Source organism: Amblyomma americanum, chromosome 3 (genome assembly GCF_052857255.1).
Source record: "Amblyomma americanum isolate KBUSLIRL-KWMA chromosome 3, ASM5285725v1, whole genome shotgun sequence".
NCBI classification, from domain to species: domain Eukaryota; kingdom Metazoa; phylum Arthropoda; class Arachnida; order Ixodida; family Ixodidae; genus Amblyomma; species Amblyomma americanum.
Genome location: NC_135499.1, coordinates 70,544,327 through 70,564,676, shown reverse-complemented (window position 1 = coordinate 70,564,676; position 20,350 = coordinate 70,544,327). Strand labels below are relative to the sequence as shown.

The 20,350-nt window shown below is 45.2% G+C and overlaps 1 protein-coding gene across 1 annotated transcript in view; it reads right to left on the bottom strand.

Annotated features, from left to right (window-relative positions):
* Positions 1–1,994: 1,994 nt before the first annotated feature.
* The window catches only part of LOC144123816 (uncharacterized), a 32,049-nt gene continuing 13,693 nt past the window's right edge, over positions 1,995–20,350 (bottom strand). The window contains exons 2-3 of the mRNA XM_077656557.1: positions 11,212–11,441; positions 1,995–2,304 (exon numbers count right to left, since the gene is read on the bottom strand). Coding sequence (XP_077512683.1) covers positions 1,995–2,304; positions 11,212–11,441 — 540 coding nt within the window. The remainder of the gene's footprint in view (positions 2,305–11,211; positions 11,442–20,350) is intronic.

Here is a 20,350-nt window from a genome sequence, read left to right as displayed (position 1 = left end):
TTAAACTTTACTGCATATCACTTGTTTGGCTTGGACGGCGGCGATACCTCGCCGAAGCAGTAGCTCCGGAACGTTGCTCATTCGCGTCTGTGTGAAGGTATAGTACACGCTACACGCTTTTATATAGCGAACGGCACGTCGGCTCCGCATACGCAGCTGTGTCGAGACACACCGAGTCACGTGATTCGACAGCTGCAAGGCGAACGAGCGCCGTCGGCTCAACGCGCACAGCTGTGGGAAGTCACATGGCATGACGTCAGAGCTAAGCCTCCGCTTCTCTTCTTTGAAGGTCATGACTTTCGCTCTAAAAGCAGAGCCAAACCGAATATGCCTAACGCTCGGTACTTCAAACCACGCCCACCCACCCACCCAGTGTGGAAGGTGCAGCTGACTAAACTCACCTCTGTTTACACCACTCAGTTTTACCCATGCGAAGCAGTGAAATAAAATCGCTGAGGAATGTTATTGAAAGTGACATGATTTTAAGAGATACAATTTGAATGGGAAGCAGAAGAGCACACCCCGTACTGTTCGGCTGAACATACTTTCGCCTGTAGAGCGAAGCACCGCTGGGGAGCTTCTTATGAGTCATATAACCACGTGGAAGGCGCAGATGCATGGTACTTTCTTCATTACCTCTGTCTCCAGTGCTTGGTAGGGATGACAGCTTAGTAGGGATGACACGAAGCTACTAGGTGAGAATGTCGCCCCTGGCCATTTGCACACGCAATAGGAATTTTCAGAGGAAGAGCGGATAACCTGACGCACGCGAGAGATATGTCTCGGAGGTCTCGGTACTAAGCCGATGTAGACTCCCAGGGAGTTGAAATGACATGAGACGGTTCTGGGAAATATACGGGGCCCGAAACACACCATGGCGAAGCGGCTCAAGAAAAGCTCGAAGAGTGCATGAAGAATACTTGTTTCGTTCGCAGCTGTAGCGCCGTCGTCCGCTCCTTACAACGAAGGCGGCATGCGAGAAAAAGCAGCAGTGGCTGCCTCCTCTGGAGCTTCCAGTTGCACGTGTCCCTTCTTTGGCCTCAACACACCAGCGAAAGTGACGCCGCCAGTCAGCGTGTGCTAAAACCTCCCACTTTGCTCCATAGAGGGTGTAACGTACGCGTGCTTAAAGGCACTGAATATTTCTGTTCACTTTTCGGCAAACGTTTATTACAAGAGCAACACCCGATAGATCAACAGCGGCGGCTCATGACTGCAGACAACGAAAAAAGGCACATTATCTCCGTATATAACGCACTCAAGCATGCTTTGTAATGCTCAATAACGGCTGTGCCAGAAATCGGCGTAAAGAGGCCCCTTTTAGTCAGCTGTACAGGAATCGTCTCGCCAGCGATTGTTTGAAGCGTACTTCACGTTGCTACACATTTTGCCATACATTTTTAATATAAGCTAGATGGCCGTCCTGGTTTTCTGAACATCGATGACGAGAACAAAACTTCGTACCCAGAAGGCTTGGCTGCTGTGTAGACGACATCCACCTCCAGGTCAGGGGAAACAGGCGTGGAGTATTCGAAGAGGGGACTAACTGCTACAAAAACATGCGTGAAAGAATCCTGATAGCGATGGAACTGAAAACGTACAGATGAAACCGAAAATGTAAGGAAGGTGCCCGCAACTGCACGTGCACACTCACGAAGATCAAACCTATTCATCAAAGCTTTCGTCGCATAAAAGTAGAACTCTCTAAAAGATTCTAAAACTTCATGCAGCGCATGTCAGATGTGACTACTAAGCGCTGTGTACGAATTCAACCGCGCATGGCGCAGACACACGCTAGCAGCGTTTGAGCCGCTCGTCGCATGTATTACCCCAGTTCCCAAGGAATGTTCACTCTTGTGTTCGTTGCTACCATTTGCGGGTAGCAACAGTCGCTCACGTAATACATAAAATACGGTAACACTTCTGCGACCTTCGTCGCAAATATAAGCAAATGTTAATAACAAGTCTCGGCAGTGAACCTCGGCACTGGGAGCTTATGGTAGAGTAGCGCGCGAATTGTTGTGATCGATCAACAACGGAGCGCTGCGCAGCTTCGAGATGATGCCGCTGGGGCTGAGGAAGAGGCGGTCGCCCGCCTTGCAGCCGAATGCGGGGGCGAATCCGGGCAGACGAGGCACCAGCTGGTTGCACATGATCAGCTCCCGTGGACCAGGCCGCTTTGAGCACTGGTTGAAGCAGCTGAGCAGAAAAAACAGCTTCTCGGCAGGGATGTCTCCAAAAAAGTTGTAGGAAGCATTCACGTCGAGGCGGGGGATGGTGTGCTCACCGTGAACAGACCTAATCCTGCACAGGAGAGAACAGCGCCAAAGTCACGCATCAAGTATGTGATCAGCGCTCTGCCTAGCGGTAAAAAAAGGTACGCCTTAAGCGCATCAGCAGTGGGTAGACACGAACACCCCCCCCCCCCCCCCCTCTCGGTTATATCTAAGCGTATAATGAAACGTTGTCTAAGGTATTTGGACGGGATTTCTCTACGATGAGAAAACAGCGAGTCTTTTCAAAAAGGGGAATTGTTCGACGGTAAGTGTACCTCAGCGCACACATTTCAACCCGCAGTGCAGTCAAGAAAATGCAGCGAAGAGAGAAGAAAGGAGAGCGTGAACTGAAATTCCGGCTTGATGCGTGCTATATCAAGAATCCGACATACACAGATTAAGTGCCGATGATAAATATGAAAAAAATTTGACAGCGTTATTTTTCGCTGACGCTTTTCACATCTGTCCAACGATTCGTAGGCGTAAGCCATGGCAGACCGTTTGAGGAGGTCGACTGTGGTGATCATCAGTCACCGCATGCTATGACCTCTACGCCGAAAACTTCTCGCACATCGAACTTTTCTTCGGGCTTTGATGTCATCATCCTGAGGTGTCTTTTGACGATGATGACTTACCAAACATATTGACAGTATCGTTCGTTATCAGAAGTTACTACGGGTTTGCAACGAGTACTTTTCCGAAAGCGAACCAAATCAGAATAATGGAGGGAAAGAGCAGAATTGAATAAGAATCCAATACATTTGAGATTATTTGGTACTTAGGCGAATATTTGTCAAAACGAATATTCATGCAAAACAGGTAAGCGCCCGCGGCGGCGTTGATGTTGAAGCTACAGCTATAGAAAAACGCAACTCTAATCTACACCAAAGGACACGGAACATAAAACCAGTGTATTAACTCCGTGATCGTCACGTCACACGCGCAGGAAAATACCTGTTTCTACTGACGACGACCGTGAGAAAACCACCTCTGAATTGAGTTGGCGAGAGAGATGACCTCCACCACGTCGCATGTACTAAGGGTTTCGAAACGGGGTTGAACCTTGTCTTGTCGCGCCGTCCTGAAGGCAATACGTATAAAACTTAAGAACGTCTTCACGAATAGACCGCTTCGAGGAGCTGAACCCTGGTTCACGCACAGACAATTGCGGCAGCGATCAGTGCGTCGTCATAGTGAACCATGCTTTTAACAGAGCAGCTTTTAATTAGAAATTCCTGCCATTTATTCGAGAACTGTTCGGAAACATGACAACGAATTCCATTCGTTCTGTAATGTATTGAATATTTACCATTTTCATGTGTTCAAGACGCCGCACTGGCTCAGTGATGACGTGGGTTAGAACCCAGCCGCGGCAGCAGATTTTCTATGGCGGCGAAATTCTAGAGGCCCATGCACTGCGCGGTGTCAGAGCACGTTAAATAATCTCAGGCGGCCAGAATTTAGGAGCCCTTCACTACGCCGTTCCTCATAGCCCGAGTCGCTTTGGGACTTTAAATCTCCATAAATCTATTACATACGTACTGAGACTCGAATACAAGGATACTCGATTCACTATTCAAACATTAAGAACATTTGCATACCCCTAGACATTACTCGCGACAAATCAAGGTATATATCTTCGTCTCAACTATCCTATGACACCGAAGCGTTCCCCTTTGTTACGCTTTCCTTCGATTCCCAATTACAAACCCGTGCTGTACATGGGGCTCCACTGTTCATGAGTCGCGCATGATTTTGGCTAGATCACCCGAGAACTGCAGCGCTGACAGCGGTGCTCTGAATACAAATGATGATTTTACCCTTTCCGCCAAAGACCGGAAAATCTGTTGTAAGCTATTACTTTTCATAGCTGCCACCAAGCAACGCATGGCGCTAAACACTCGTTACTGCGAGAATTTTGAAAGTTCAGCACGTCGCATTCATTTTCCATCTCCGCGAGAACAAGTCGGCGTGGGCGCGGGAAACATTTGGGTAGACAGATTTTGTACGGAGCAGACAAAGTAAGCCGTCATTATCAGCCTTCAGACAGCTTCGCATCGTTCTTCGTAGTTACTCACAATGACAACCGAAAGTCTCCATTTAGGTTACGTAATACAGATGAACGATGTCAACAAACTATTCGACGAACCACGTACACGGGAGAAACACAAGGACTGGCACAACACTAACAACTATTTTATTCTTCTCACACCAAGTCATAAAACACTTGCGCAAGCTGACAAGAATTCCAGCCATGCAAGATTACTGGCAATGATGCGAACACAAAAACTTCAATTCCGCGGGCTAAAGTGATAAGGAAATATCCCTAGCACATCCTTCAGCCTTTCTCTTAATAAGGAATGCTTCGAGAGCCAGCCGCGCGTGTTCGTTTCTGCTCCTGCCCAGAATCGCCGTCTCTTCGAATCGCGGTGCACAATTGCTGCAGTTGATAATGTGTTACACAAGATGCGCACCTTTGTAATTTTTATTCCTCACATTTAGCGCATGCTCACTGAGTCGCTCATTTATGTATCGCCCTGTTAGCACGATGTACATCTTTCCACACGACAGTGGGAAAGCACACACGACTCCGGTGGAGCAAGGAATAAAGGTTGTCCCATGCCTGATTTGGCAGCCATGCCTTCCATCACCGCACGTGCGGGAGCACAGCTTAGAAAGCTTGTTAGGCGCATAAAACGCCAGAGGAATTCCATGCCTGCTAGCCACTCTCTTGAGTTGGTGGGAGACCTTATGTATGTAAGGCATCACCACAGACAGGCCTGTAAGTTTCATATTCGGCCACCCTCTTTTTTGGCGCTCTGGTTTTTGTTTCCGGATCAGGGCCTCAGCCACAGCTGTCAAAAGAGAAACAGGGTAACCTGCTGCCAAAAGCCGGCGCACCTGATTGTCAAAACTTTCTAGCAATTTATGCACACACGATTTTCTGAGGGCCGATTCCATCCATGAATGTTTCCATGCCCCTTTTCACGATCTTTGAGCGGACAGACTTAAAAGTCAAGAGATCCTTCTCTGCTCGTAGCAGGTATTCGCAGCAAGTATTGCGTTCACAGACCTCAAGCTGGATGCCTAAAAACTGCAAAACATTCCTCTGGTGTAGCACGTGGGTAAAAACAAGACCTTGTCCGTGTTGCTTAAAATCACGTAAAACTTCATTAGCCGCAACCTGGTAGGAAGAGTCGGCCTTTAAAACCACTAAAAAGTCGTCAACGTACCTAAAAACATTTAAAATCTTCCTGCTTTGAAAACATGGGGTAAAGAACTGTCAATAGAAGCTAAAAATATATCGCAGAGCACAGGAGCAACACACGAACCAATACAAATTCCATTGCGCTGTAGAAATGGCTGGTCATTAAAAACAATAAAAGTGACCTTAAGGTAGTATTCCAAAAGATTTTAAAAAATTCCCCACAGAAAGTCCAGCAGCATTCTGGAACGCAATTGCATCGTTTCATTCAATGCATGAATTTACCGAACTCAAAAGTTCACTCTGAGGAACTGAATAGAACAAATCTTCTACATCTACTGATAAAAAATAACCAATATTTCCATAATCCTGCAAAAACTGCACAACATCATCGAATTTTTTTAATTGAACGGGTCGTTTACCGCTAACAAATTCAACTTCTTCTGCAGGAATTGACTTACGCGGTGCTGCCAACAGCCAGACTCTCTTACAATGGTACTGAAAGGAATGTCCCGCTTATGCGTTTTCGCTGTAAAAAATACCGATTAAATTATCCCTCTAGTGTTGTCTGTCTATCTGCTTTGCCAGCGATGACAGTTCCACTTTTTTGCAAAATTCTATAAACTTGGTTTTTACTCTGACCTCGCTCTTTTTAACCGGTAAAAAGTTTGTTGAGACAGCTTTTAGTGCTTTTTCATCAAACATCCCGTTCTCTACTACAACAAACCCTCCGGGGTGTTTATTGAAAAAGCCCTAAAAGCTGTCTCAAAAAACTTAGTCCCGGTTAAAAAGAGCGAGGTCTGAATAAACACCAAGTTTCTAGAATTTTGCAAAAAAGTGGAACTGTCATCGCTGGCAAAGCAGATAGACAACACTAGAGGGAAAATTTAATCGGTATTTTTTACAGCGAAAACGCATAAGCCGGACATTCCTTTCAGAACCATTGTAAGCGAGTCTGGTTGTTGGCAGCACCGCGTAAGTCAATTCCTGCAGAAAAAGTTGAATTTGTCAGCGGTAAACGACCCGTTCAGAACCAAAAAATCTGATGATGTTTAGCAGTTTTTGCAGGACCATGTAAATATTATGTTTTATCAGTAGTTGTAGAAGATTTGTTCTATTCAGTGCCACAGTGTGAACTTTTGAGTTCGGTAAAATCATGCATTAAAGTAAACGATGCAATTGCGTTCATGAATGCTGCTGGGCTTTCTGTGGGGAATTTTTAAAATCTGTTGGAATATTACCTTAAGGTCACTTTTATTGTTTTTAATGACCAGCCACTTCTACAGTGGAATGGAATTTGTATTGGTTCGTGTGTTGCTCCTGTGCTCTGCGATATATTTTTAGCTTCTATTGACCGTTCTTCAGACCATGTTTTCAAAGCAGGGAAGATTTTAAATGTTTTTAGGTACGTTGACGACTTTTTAGTGGTTTTAAAGGCCGACTCTTCCTACCAGGTTGCGGCTAATGAAGTTTTACGTGATTTTAAGCAACACGGACAAGGTCTTGTTTTTACCCACATGCTACACCAGAGGAATGTTTCAGTTTTTAGACATCCAGCTTGAGGTCTGTGAACGCAATACTTGCTGTGAATACCTGCTATGAGCAGAGAAGGATATCTTGGCTTTTAAGTCTGTCCACTCAAAGATCGTGAAAAGGGGCATGGAAACATCCATGGTTGGCATCGGCCCTCAGAAAATCGTGTGTGCATAAATTGCTAGAACGTTTTGACAATCAGGTGCGCCGGCTTTTGGCAGCAGGTTACCCTGTTTCGCTTTTGACAGCTGTGGCTGAGGCCCTGATGCGGAAACAAAAACCAGAGCGCCAAAAAAGAGGGTGGCCGAATATGAAACTTACAGGCCTGTCTGTGGTGATGCCTTACATACATAAGGTCTCCCACCAACTCAAGAGAGTGGCTAGCAGGCATGGAATTCCTCTGGCGTTTTATGCGCCGAACAAGCTTTCTAAGCTGTGCTCCCGCACGTGCGGTGATGGAAGGCATGGCTGCCAAATCAGGCATGGGACAACCTTTATTCCTTGCTCCACCGGAGTCGTGTGTGGTTTCCCACTGTCGTGTGGAAAGATGTACATCGTGCAAACAGGGCGATGCATAAATGAGCGACTCAGTGAGCATGCGCTAAATGTGAGGAATAAAAATTACAAAGGTGCGCATCTTGTGTCACACATTATCAACTGTAGCAGTTGTGCGCCGCGATTCAAAGAGACGGCGATTCTGGGCAGGAGCAGTAACGAACACACGCGGCTGGCTCTCGAAGCATTCCATATTAAGAAAAAGGCTGAAGGATGTGCTAGGGATATTTCCTTATCACTTTAGCCCGCGGAATTGAAGTTTTTGTGTTAGCATCATTGCCAGTAATCTTGCATGACTTCAATTTTTGTCAGCTTGCGCAAGTTTGGATAAATGCGTTGGTGTGAGAAGAATAAAATAGTTGTTAGTGTTGCGCCAGTTCTTGCGTTTCTCTCGTGTACGTGGTTCGTCGAATAGTTTGCGCATATCTTTCATCTGTATCACCATGCACCAACTAGGCCCAACAGAAGTGTTAGGTTACGTAATGTTCGGTACTGGCGCTTCGAAATGGCTATAGCTGGTTACGTCCAAGAAGACTGGCCTTGAAACTAGAAACAAGTCCAGTGTGCAAGTAAAAGCTACTATAATGTCGAAAATAAATTTTCTCGAGTAAACGGAGCTGTTTCGCTTTAAAAACTGGGACAGCACATATACCGTACCGAATTCCACTGTCTATTTAGCCAAATTATCCACGCAGCCATGAAGCTTCAGTGTCCGGCACTAAAAGAACGCCTGCCCATCTTGCGGGCGTGTGTTAAGTTTCAAACCAGATATTTCCTCTTATGCGGAAATAGTTGCAATCGACATAGAATTCTCCCTGCTGCAACACACAAAGAAAACCACCACCAGTCCGAGGAGACGTTTCTCACTAACGTTGCCAATACAGATCGAATACCAGTAGTTATAATCCTGTAAGAAGGTCTTGACCAAACTTCTGCGTTGACGAGTGATTGGTTTCGCCGTGAACCAACTCAAATCCGCCTCGTGCAGTAAAGCCCCGTTGTAGCCTTTCTTTAGGGGGCTCGATTCCCAGTACTATATACTAGGCGCAGTTTTCCATACGGCCAGTTCTCACAAAAAAAGCAGTATTTTGACGCCGTGCAACATGTGTTGTGCATTGAATAGCATTAAGCTTCATCATGAATAGTTCGTTAGCCTGCTGGAGTTAATGCGTTTTCGTATCCATTTGAACTGTCTTGCAGAGCTGCCGTTGTGCGGCAGTAAAACAGCTCAGGAATGAGTGTCTTTCTACCGTTTTAAATGAATGATCGCTCTTGCTTTGCAGGCCGGTATAAATGAAGCGTGAACGCTTATAATGCGATCTCACTGCAGTCTTTCTACAGGAACCGATTCATAAACAATGTATCATTATTTACCAACTACCGCCTTTTCCACCTCAAAGCATCATTCGTGCCGTCTCTCGCATACATTTTTTCTTGAAACAACTGCAGTTAAGTAAAGGCAAAAGCACTTGAGAGTAAGTGCTCTCACTTCGGAATCAACATTTTCACATTTAATTCCATCCCCTTTGGCATGCTAAACTTCGTACAGTCCTCTAGTTCATTTTTAACGCGGTCTGCACACCCGACGTTGAGAGGAACACAAATTTTCCAGAACTAAGTAGTAGCACCATTAATTCTCAGGACTTTAGGCCTACGCAACCCCACAGTGTTATATGCTTCATTACTACGGCATTCGTTCTCCATTTCGCCATAGGAGTCCCAACTTATTTCCTTGTATATTTCAGCCTGGGTCAATTCATGCCTCGAGGTATCTGAGCTGCCCTGCCCAGACAACCTTGGTCTTGCATTGTGAGCGCCCCATAAAGGCCACCAGAAAAAAAAGACCACTGGCAAACAGAGCAGGCACCACGTGATATCCCACTTCCGTTTCGTAAGGTTTGCGCCTGGGCAACGCAACGTTAGCCGCCATATTGGGGAACATATCATGGCATGAGACAGCAAACGTATCTAATCTCCTTATCACCACATGCAAAGGTGAAGGCCGGAGCAGGTGATGATCGGCAGATTCGAAACATCTTGTGCCCTTCTCTGTTCTGCGATACCAACTATGTCTACCAAAGGCCCGTTATTGTCCACTGCGAGAAAATATAGCTCTAGGATATCTTGTTCGCTGTGGTCCCCGGGCAGGGTGCGGACCTCACAGAGCAGAAATAGACGCTATGTGACGCCTGCTTCTTGGCCAGAACCGGCCCCGGGTCCGTCCTCTGAATGCCCTTTATGTGCTATCTTTTGAGATGATTCTAACTGATTTATGTTTGCGAAAATTAAAGCCCCACAGCGCCTCTTTCAACTCCGAAAATTTCTATAGGTTACTGTAAATCTCCTTGGTTTGAGTATAATACTAAAGTGATGTTACCACCCCTGAAACCTGAAGCCATTGGTTCATGCCCTTTGCGCTTACTCTACAGAGGAGATTAACTCCTGCACTTTCGTAACATTTATAAAACAATGCTCCTTAAGCGTTACACTAACGGAATTAAGGAAAATGAAAGCATTTTAGTAAACACAAGAAACCGCACTCGTAAACTACGCACACGTAACACCCGCAGTACTAACTGCAACTGCAGGAAATACCTTGATCGCGTACTGAATATGGTTGCCAGATGCTACGGAATATGCTCCCATCGCTTCTAAACAAGGGTGTGTTTCGTAGCCACAAATCTGCTTCTGCAAGCTGTATTATAGGCGCGATACATACATTTTTATGCCTTTTTCTGCATTTAACCATACACTCTATACTTCATTAAACAGTCTATCTTGTAACTATCCTTGGTTATGTGTTGAATTTTACGATATCTTTGCATGTCTGAATGGTCTTTCTTTTCTATCGTCGTTTGTTGCCAATGCCATGTTTATGAGCCGCGGACTGCGCCAAAGTTTGAGGCATTTTGTTTGCGGCCCTCAGCACCTGTGATACTGGAATAAAATGATATTAAATGAAATATACCTTCTTGCTGCCATTAGAATTCTATCACACTAATTGCGGCATATTTTGGTCTAAGGTAGTCTAAGCGCTTCAGCACTGGCCCGAGAAAACCGTTTTCCCCATTTACTGGGGACAGTGGTGGGCGTGTAAAGAGCATTACTTTCTTCAAACAAGAAAGAGATGAAAATATAAGAGTGTAAAAGACCACAAAATATGGCGAGAACTGATTAGATCATTGCAACAGGAATGTATAGCGCATACAGCAGGGCTAAAAATTTGAAGGTCGTCTCCGTATTTAATAAGCGAATAAGAGTCTGAGAAATATATTTTGGGTGTTAACGAAAATGAGCGAACTGGAAGCGAAGGTCGCCATTTTAAGAAGGAAAGGCCGTCAATAATACAGTGGCGGCGTCGTGTTAACTTGAGTCCGAAACGGGCGGGCACGCCGACGTCATTTTGTCCTTAGTAACTATGCTAGTGTTACGAAAGTAACAACGCAAATGGCTGAGAACTGCGCTCCTATGCAAACTACAAAGCTTTCTATTGCGTAGTGCATGTAACAGCTGCCATTAAAGATGCGCTACTCCCTCAGTTCTGCCATAATCTCCTCCTCGCAAGTACTGTCGCAACACCTCGGCCCCGTAGAAGGCAGAAAGTTGCTAACGTGGCGAAACGCGTCTCGGACACTCGCTCACTTGCTCAATGGGGCCGGTGTCTTCGGCGCCGGCGTTGCCCTCTTGGACGCCGCGTGTGCGACGACAAGGGCAATGGCATCCATGGTGGTTGCCTCCAGCTCCGCGTCCGAGAGCGACATTTCGCTCCGCCGGATCGCTCGGCTCAGTTCCCCTTGGAAATCATCTATGACCCTTCGTAGTGTCGCCGGGAACATGTTCTGTGCGTCCGGGATGGAGTGAAGGTCGTTGTCCTGCACATTCACGTTAAAAAACAAAAAACGAAAACTCCTAGTCTACTCTGCCATTTCGCTTACAATTCACCACGTGAAAGGAACGAGGGAAGAATTATATCCAAAATAGACGTAAAGTGCAGTCGAAGACAATCTCTTTCCTACTCCAGGCTCTGCCGTAGCTTTGTACAGGCGTAGCAGATGAAATTCCACGCCTCTATACCTACAGAAACGTAAAATATAAGTCGGCAGCTTGAAATGAGCGCGGCGGAATGAAGCATTTTCACAGAAATGGTGCATTTCTGGATATTTTGCACAAAATGCGAAACTTGCCAAAATGTAAAGGAAGGCTCCACAAGGACACCGCAAAGACAAGGAAGTTCCATCCTGAGCATATAAAATGTTTACCTTCATATGGAACAGGCAGTGCATCTCTCAATGCCCGCCATTTTCTGCGCAAATTGCTTCTGTATATAGTGGTGGCAGTCAGGCGAAACGATAACCGCAACTGTTCTTTTTTTTTCGAAAGTGAACCGCTAATTTCGCGATTCTGTGCCTAAGAAAATCCTGAGTTCGCCGGCGGCAATAGGAAGGCGCACACGGAAGCCGTAGTAGGTAATATACCGACTGTTGCTTCGCTCAGACAAAATAGAAGACAAAATTCAGTCTACCTAACCGGCCACTTTTTCGGGCACAGGTTTCGCACAGAGGTTGCATTTGGCAATCAGTGTTGCTTTATATTACGTATGGTTAGGGGGGGGGAGGGGGGGCGTATTCACCTGATTCGTCCAGAATTATCAGAAAATCCCCATCGTCTGCTGGGCTGCTGATCCGAAAGGCGCGAGTTTGACACCGGCTGCGGTGTTAAATTTCGATGCAGGCGAAATTCTGGAAGCCGTGCACTGTGCCATGCAAAGTCACGTTGAAGAACCTCAGGTGGTCGAAATTTCCAGAGCCCTTCACTACAGCGTGTCTCATTGCCTTAGTCACCTTGGCACGTTAAACCGCAGTAAACCTAAACCGTCCTCTGCGGTGACGGCGCACCAAAACAGCAAGCTTTCACGGCATTGGCACCGATAGCTCCATCTGCGCTCACTGGAAGTATCTGCGCTATGCTCTTAGCTACTGTTCAGCATAGAGTTCTTAGATATTACCACGAGGGAGAGCTGGAGCCACCGCTTTTATGAACTTCTTAATGGAATCTTCATCAACTGAGGGAATGGGGAGAAAACAAGGTTTTTACTTGGCTTAAACCATGCATACGACTGCAAAAATATTTGTTTCCGCAAACAAAATATCGCAAAGAGGCGCTCTTTCTTAATGAGCATGTCCTGTAATGCAGTATACTTACCGCATGATGACCAGAAAAGCAGACAGGTGTAAACGAGCTTCAAATTTGCCCATGGTGAGAAAGGTCTTTCTCTTCATGCCGCCATATATAGCGCACTATCGAAAACAATTTTTGCGTTTAATAGACACACTTTCAGAGCAAACAATCTTCCAAAGAACTGTTAGCGCTTAGAACGATACGCTATAGAAGTTTCCGTTTTCTCTTAGTGAAAAATCGAAACGTTTCATTGCTGCCGTCTCCTATTGCAGGTTCTTGGCTGTCTGTGCTTCGCGCCATGAGAAACTTGCCCGTATCCTCAGTTTTCAATGCGAAACTACTTTGCACGTGCTAAATGCCGGCACTCATAACGCGCTGCATTTAATGATTTTGGAGAGAAAACATGATTTAGGAGGCGGGAACCTGTTCTACTATAAGTGACGGCATTGCTGATGCTGACAACTGCAACATCCGGCAGATCACAAATCAAGCCCTGCCTTGCGCTTATCATGCAGAGAAGCTCATATACCGGCTCTTAACTGAAGCTGCATGATCGGTGCATACGGAGGAAGAACCTTTGCACAGTTTTGAGAAATGAGGCAATTCAAAGCTTTCTGATTAGACATAAATATTTACATCTTAGAAAATGTAATGTTTGGTCGCGTCAGAAGTCTCTCACTGAAGCGCGCATCAGTGGGAAGAAATGGCTGGCGGTTTAGCATTGTTAAGAAGGAAATATTCCGCGAAAGCATGAGGGGTACCAAATTTTTTGGGGGCCAAACTCATCATGGGGCTTGTCACAGGTCGGTTCCGAACGTGGGTCATCTCAATTTTCAAATTTTTTTTTTGGGGGGGGGGGGGCATTCAAATTTCGAGGCTTGCGAAATCTTATTCTGGTGAGGTCCAAGTCGGTTCCCAGTGTGGATCAACTTAACTTTCATATTCTCTGTGGAGGGTCAACACAATTTTAGGAGGCGGGCAGATTGCATATTGAGACTAGGTCAAGCCTCACTGCCACGCGAGCACACCCAGATTCCCCGGCAGTGAATGTGACCAGTCATTCCAAGGGCAAGTTTCGCGAGTCCCAACCATAACTGGGACATGCCTCATCGGCCATGCTAAGTGTTGCCAGCCTTACTATGCAGGGCCGTCCAAAAATTAAGCTTTGTTTGGTGTTCGACACGTGTTTGAATCAGTAAAGGTCATTCCAAGGTTGAATGTTGGGTGCTCCTAACCATGTTCTGGACATGCCTCAAGTGCCATATCATCTGCTGCCATCCTAACCCTGCAGGGTCATTCCCAAAAGATGCTGCGCGGTTAGTTTTGAAAGTGCTATCTCGACAACTGTATCAAAATCGGGGTGCAGAAAACAGTGCCCGCACGTGACTGCCGCCTCCCCGCACCTTACGTTCCCCCAATGCGTTTCTCCGCCGCCTCCCTGCAAGTTAGAGCGCTCATTCGTCCGAAGGGCACATGATGGCGCGGTTGGCATCATAATGGTGCCGGGCCTTACTTTAGGGGTGCGGTTCTGTGCTTAAGGGCACAAGTTCAGTCGAGATTAGGGGTAAATCAGAGAACTATTGGAAGATTATCACTAGGTGCCCACGGGAAAATCACAAACGAGGGAGTACAGAGGGTTATGGTCTGGACACCCTTCGAAGCAAGGGAAGCTCAGAGTAAAATAGTTGTACTATACGAAGAACGCCTGAGGAAACTGGACGATAGCAGGTGGGCAGCTAAGGTATTTAAATACCTATTCAAAACGAGAGTTGACTCACAATTGCGGAAAAGAACTATAAAGCTAACCAGTAAGTACGCCAGACACGAGCACGGAGAAAGAACGAGCATTAAACGACAGGTTAAGAATGCGGAAGGTAAAAACTGGATAGATTCAATGGAAAAAAAGCATAGTGTAGAACTACATCGATACTGGAAAATGCAGATCTGGAAGGGTTTTATTATAACTCAAGAGACAGTGTCCTACTCTTTGAAGCTAGGTTGGGGTGTCTTGGAACACGCAGCTACAAAAACAAATTTAACGAAGATGAAACATGTGCTGTGTATGCAAATCTGTAGAAACAATAGAACACCTCTTACTAAAATATGATGGTATCCATCCCGATGTCGATGCAGGCGTAGTCACTCTTCCTGACGTCCTACGGTTCAGAGATAACACTGGTTGCGTAAATAAATATGGGGCGGAAATTAGCAAAAAATGATTGCAAGATTGGTGGCACAAAAGCAGAGGTTGCATAAGGTGAAAAGTGTAGAAGGACGTATTTATATAAAATGACGAATTCTCATAACGTACAACACAGTTAAACAGAAATAAAGGAAAAAAACTGCTGAGCGTGTTGGCAACGGCCATCACCCCATTTCAACGGGGTCGCTCCTACCTACAATTCATCCATCCATCCATCCTGCGAAAGCTTGCCCTTTTGCTTCGCCGTCGCCGTAAAATATGGCGATTTCCGATTAATTTTGACCGAATCTAGCAAGTACTCCATTCAAACGTAGTATAAAACAAAACTGAGAGTCGAATGCCACGTCTATGCGAAATATGAGCCCGAAGAAGCGGGCGGTTAGGCCCAGAGAATTTTTTTCTCGATTTTCTATGATCGCTCACAACGGCAGGTATATGGGCCTATTTGTCTGTCACACTACATTTCATAAACGTTTACTACACAGCGGAGTACCTGGGTTCATATTTGATAAAACTCCCGAATTGAGCACAATCCGCTGCAACTAATTGTTAGCGTGCAAAGGCATCCAGTAGTATAACGCAGCCATTAACTAAATGAATTGTTTTCCCTGGTGTTTTAAATGTATGATAGGGCGGCGCACTGCCAGAGATACAGAGCTGTTTGAAACTTCACAAAATTTGCGGCTCTGCTCAGGGTTTCCTCCCTTTTCGTTCGGCAGTACATGAGAAAATTTTTGCACTGATCTCGCAGCGGTAAAAGGCGTCGAAAGATCGCGTCTGAGCATCCACGTCCGGTAATGAAGAGAGCGCATTATTCACCCCGTGAGCGTTGGCCCGGTGGGACATGTGCTGCCTAGTATTGCTGTTGAGCACAAGTACGCTGCATCCATGTTCAGCGTGCTTTGCCCACTCATCCTCCAAGATAAGACGATAGTGACCGTAGCACCTAGTGCAGGTGCTCGCCGCAACGAGCTGCTGCCATCTTAGACTACGTCAATCCGAGCGTCTCGTTTGATACCGCTTCCCGAGCCCAGCGGTGCTGGTCTGCATGCGCTTTGCCAGGACAGGGAAGAGTAGCTCATTGCAGAAACATGAAAAAACTGTAGGGGAGAATTCAGCTCCGTATTAATGGTATGACGCGATAGCGTAGTGGCTAAATTCCCATATAGGCAGAAGGTCATTCTCTACTTAACATTCATATCTGACTTTCGTTACATTCATGACATAACGTTCATAACATAACGTAACATAACATAACATTCATAAAATTCAACTTAACATTCATAGCTACTCAACATTCATAACTGAGCTCCCGGCTCAGTGGTGCAGCAGTTAGTGGTGCGCCACTGCCCTTCGATGACAGGTGGGGCCACCGGTGCGACTTGTGAGAAACAGGTTGCTGTTCCCAACCAACTTCTCGCGACAAGTAGTTATTTAACTGCCACTTGCCAAGGTAGGTGATTTGCCCACAATCCGTTTGGCAGGTTGTGGTGATGCCACGCGGTCACATTACTTCGGTGGTCCATCTGCCACCTAGGTTACTTCTGTGGGCATTTTTCGCTCACGGCTTCAGCCGAAGACCAAGGCGCTCGGTTTTCTGCTGAACGGTACCTTTATCAGTATCGCGTTATAAAGTGCACCAAGACAATGCAGGTTACTTTACTGGAACCTGATTCACTGACATGCAGCATCGACAAAAAATTCAGAGGGACACCTAATTCGACAATGTGTTGTAAATGTGATAACATCAGGAGCTGTTGATGCTTTTACCGCAAGTGACGCCACTTTTGATCTGGTGGCTTTCCTTCCCTGCAATGAATGGGCGAATTTCATGACCGCCGACGCGTTGTGGCCCCGTGGGGCTTTTAATGTTATCGCCTCAAAAACACTTGGGGGGGGGGGGACACAAATGAGCCCCCCGGTAAGAGCACGAATTATATTTCAATGCTGAGTCCTTTTTCCTTCAGTTCCCGGACTCCTGCATTTCTGATTATATTCAAATTCCAGTAGACAACTTCGCAAAATGGGCCACACAGTTAGATCGGATAGCGGCTAGCCCTAATTCCAAGCAATGCGAGAAGAAATAGCACTCGCAAGCCTCATTTTCGCAAATATAGTTTTTCAGGGGCTGTGGATGTTGAGGTTGAGGTTGACGTTTATTTACCTTCAAAGATGAAAGAGGCAACAGCGACAAGAGGCGGCAAAGCCTGACGAGGTCACAGTTCCTCAAAAAAGTCTATACAGTAGTGAGCAACACAGAAATAACAAATATTAACATAGTATGATGATGATGATGATCATCATCATCATCATAAGCCTTATTAGACCTACAGCAGGGCAAAGGCCTCTCCCATGTCTCCCCAGTTAACCCTGTTTTTTGCCAGCGTCATCTACCCTTTGCCTGCAAACTTCTTAATCTCATCCGCCCACCTAACTTTCTGCCGTCCGCTGCACAGCTTACTTTCTCTTGCAATCGACTCCGTTACTCTTAAGGACCAGCGGTTATCTTGCCTTTCCATTACATGCCCTGCCCAAGCCCATTTCTTCCTCTTGATTTCGACTATGATGTCATTAACCCGCGGTCGTTCCCTCATCCACTCTGCCCGCTTCCGATCTCTTAACGTTACACCTATCATTTTTCTTGCTATGGCTCGCTGCGTTGTCCTTAACTTAAGCTGATATCTTTTCGTTAGCCTCCACGTTTCTGCCTCGTAGGTGAGTACCGGTAAGATACAGCTGTTGTACACTTTTCTCTTGAGGGAAATTGGTAAGCTGCCATTCATGATCCGAGAGAACCTGCCATATGCGCTCCACCCCATACTTATCTTTCCTGTTATTTCCCTCTCATGATCCGGATCAGCTGTAGCTACCTTCCCTAAGAAGACGTATACCTTTACCACTTCCAGGTGCTCACTGCCAATTGTGAACTGCTGTTCCCTTGCTAGACAGTTGAACATTACTTTGGTTTTCTGCACGTTAATTAGACCCAGTATTTTGCTCCGCCTGTCTAACTCACTGATCAAGATTTGCAGTTCACCTCCTGAGTAACTCAGCAAGGAAATGCCATCAGCGAATTGCAGATTATTTAGGTATTCTTCATTTATTCTTATTCCCAACTTTTCCCAATTCAGGCCTCGAAATACCTCCTGCAAACATGCGGTGAACAGCATTGGTGAGATCGTGCCTCCTTGCCTGACGCCCTTTCTTATTGGAATTTTATTGCTGACTTTAAGGAGGACTATGGTAACTGTGCAGTTGCTATATATATTTTCCAGTATTTTGACATAAGGCTCTTCTACACCCTGATTACGCAATGTCTGTATGACTGCTGAGTATTCCACTGCGTCCATTGCTTTCTCGTAATCAATGAAGGCTATATATAGAGGTTGGTTATATTATGCGCATTTTTCTATCACCTGATTGATAGTGTGATTATGATCTATTGTGGAATATCCTTTACGAAAGCCTACCTGTTCATTTCGTTGAATAAAATCTAAGGTTACTCTGACTATATTAGTGATTACCTTAGTAAATACCTTGTAAGCAACAGATAGTAAGCAGAGAGGTCTATAATTTTTCAAGTCCTTGTCATCTCCCTTCTTAAGAATTACGATAATGATGGCATTCTTCCAAGCCTCTGGTACGGTTGAGGTCATAAGGCATTGCGTATACAGTGTGGCTAGTTTTTCTAGAATGATCTTCCTCCATCCTTCAACAGATCCGCTGTTACCTGATCCTCCCCAGCTGCTTTTACCATTTCTATTGCTCCTAAGGCTTTCTTTACTTCGGCTTTCGTTACTGGCGAATGACAAATTGCTCTGCGCTACTGTTTCTCTCATTAATACTATGATTACATTTGTTACTGTACATATTTGTGTAGAACTCTTTGGCTGCTTTAACTATCTTATCCATATTGCTAATGGCATTGACCTCCTTGTCTCTTAATGCATATATCTGGTTTTTACCTATGCCTAGTTTCCTCTTCACCGCTTTTAGGCTACCTCCGTTATTTAGAGCATGCTCGATTCTCTCCATATTAAACTTCCTTATGTCAGCTACCTTGAGCTTATTTATTAACTTCGATAGCTCTGTCAGTTCTATTCTGTCGGTAGGGTTAGACGCCCTCATTATTTGACGTTTCTTAATCAGATCTTTCGTCACCTGAGATAGTTTTCCGGTATCCTGTCAAACTGTCCTACCGCCTGCTTCTACTGCGTACTCCGTAATGTTGGCTGTCAGATTATCGTTCATTGTATAAACATCAAGATCGTCTCCCTCAGTTAAAGCCGAATATCTGTTTGGCAGTGATATCCTGAATTCCTGTACTTTTTTACCGCTAACTCGTTAATGGACTTCCTCCTCACTAGCTTCTTCCATAGTATGATAGTGAAAAAAAATACATTGCTTCAAACGGCAGTATCAGCGTAAAAAATATTACTTTTGATACAAAGACAGTGCACCATAAATCAAATGCAGTGTATAAACATAGCATGAGGTCCCCACAGAAAACACACACACAAAGAACTTGACGCGAAAACTAGAGATGCTTCGCTAAGCAAAAAAACAGATTATATTGAGCCAGTGCTGATTAGTAGCCTTTTGATGTCTTTTTTAAATTTGTTCTTAAGGAGATCAAACATGACAATTAAAGATGGGTTATTGAGAACGACTGGAATCTGGTAATCGAGCTTTTGTTTGCCGTAATTTGTCCTCGTTTTATGAAGCAAGTTTCTGCTTTGCCGAAGGTTGTATTTAGAAGGAGGGCGGTTTGGAGCAATGGCACACAAACGATTACGATGGATGTACTGTAACAGACGAAATATGTAAACATGGTTTGCTTTAAGTAAATATGCTTTTGATAAAGTGGTGATGTTGATAGGTTTTCCGGCCTACCATGGTAACCCTCAATAGCCTGTAATGCCTTCTTTTGCAAAAGCAATAACTTCTGAAAATTGCTTATTGTTGTAGTGCCCCAGACCAGTGCACAAGAGGACAATTTGGAAAAAATTAGGGCGTATTATATGGACACCTTTAGGGAAACGGGCCAGAGATTGCTGATCCGGTAAAGACCACCAACAGTTTTACTAAGGTCAGTGAGAAGTTTTGAATATGTGTGTTCCATGATTAATGTTCATTAAACCAGACACCAAGAAACTTCTGAGTTATTACGTGTTGCAGATTTGTGTTGGCGTATATTAGGTTAAGTGTGCATTGAACAGAGGCGTTAATAGATCTGATAATTATGTACCTGGTTTTTGACAAGTTTCAACTGAACTTATTCGCCTGCATCCAAGAGTATAATTTTACCAAATAAGCGTTCACGATAGTTTCTAATTCCGGCAGAGTACGTGATGTGCAAAACATATTTGTATCGTCAGCGTACATAACCAAATCTGGAGA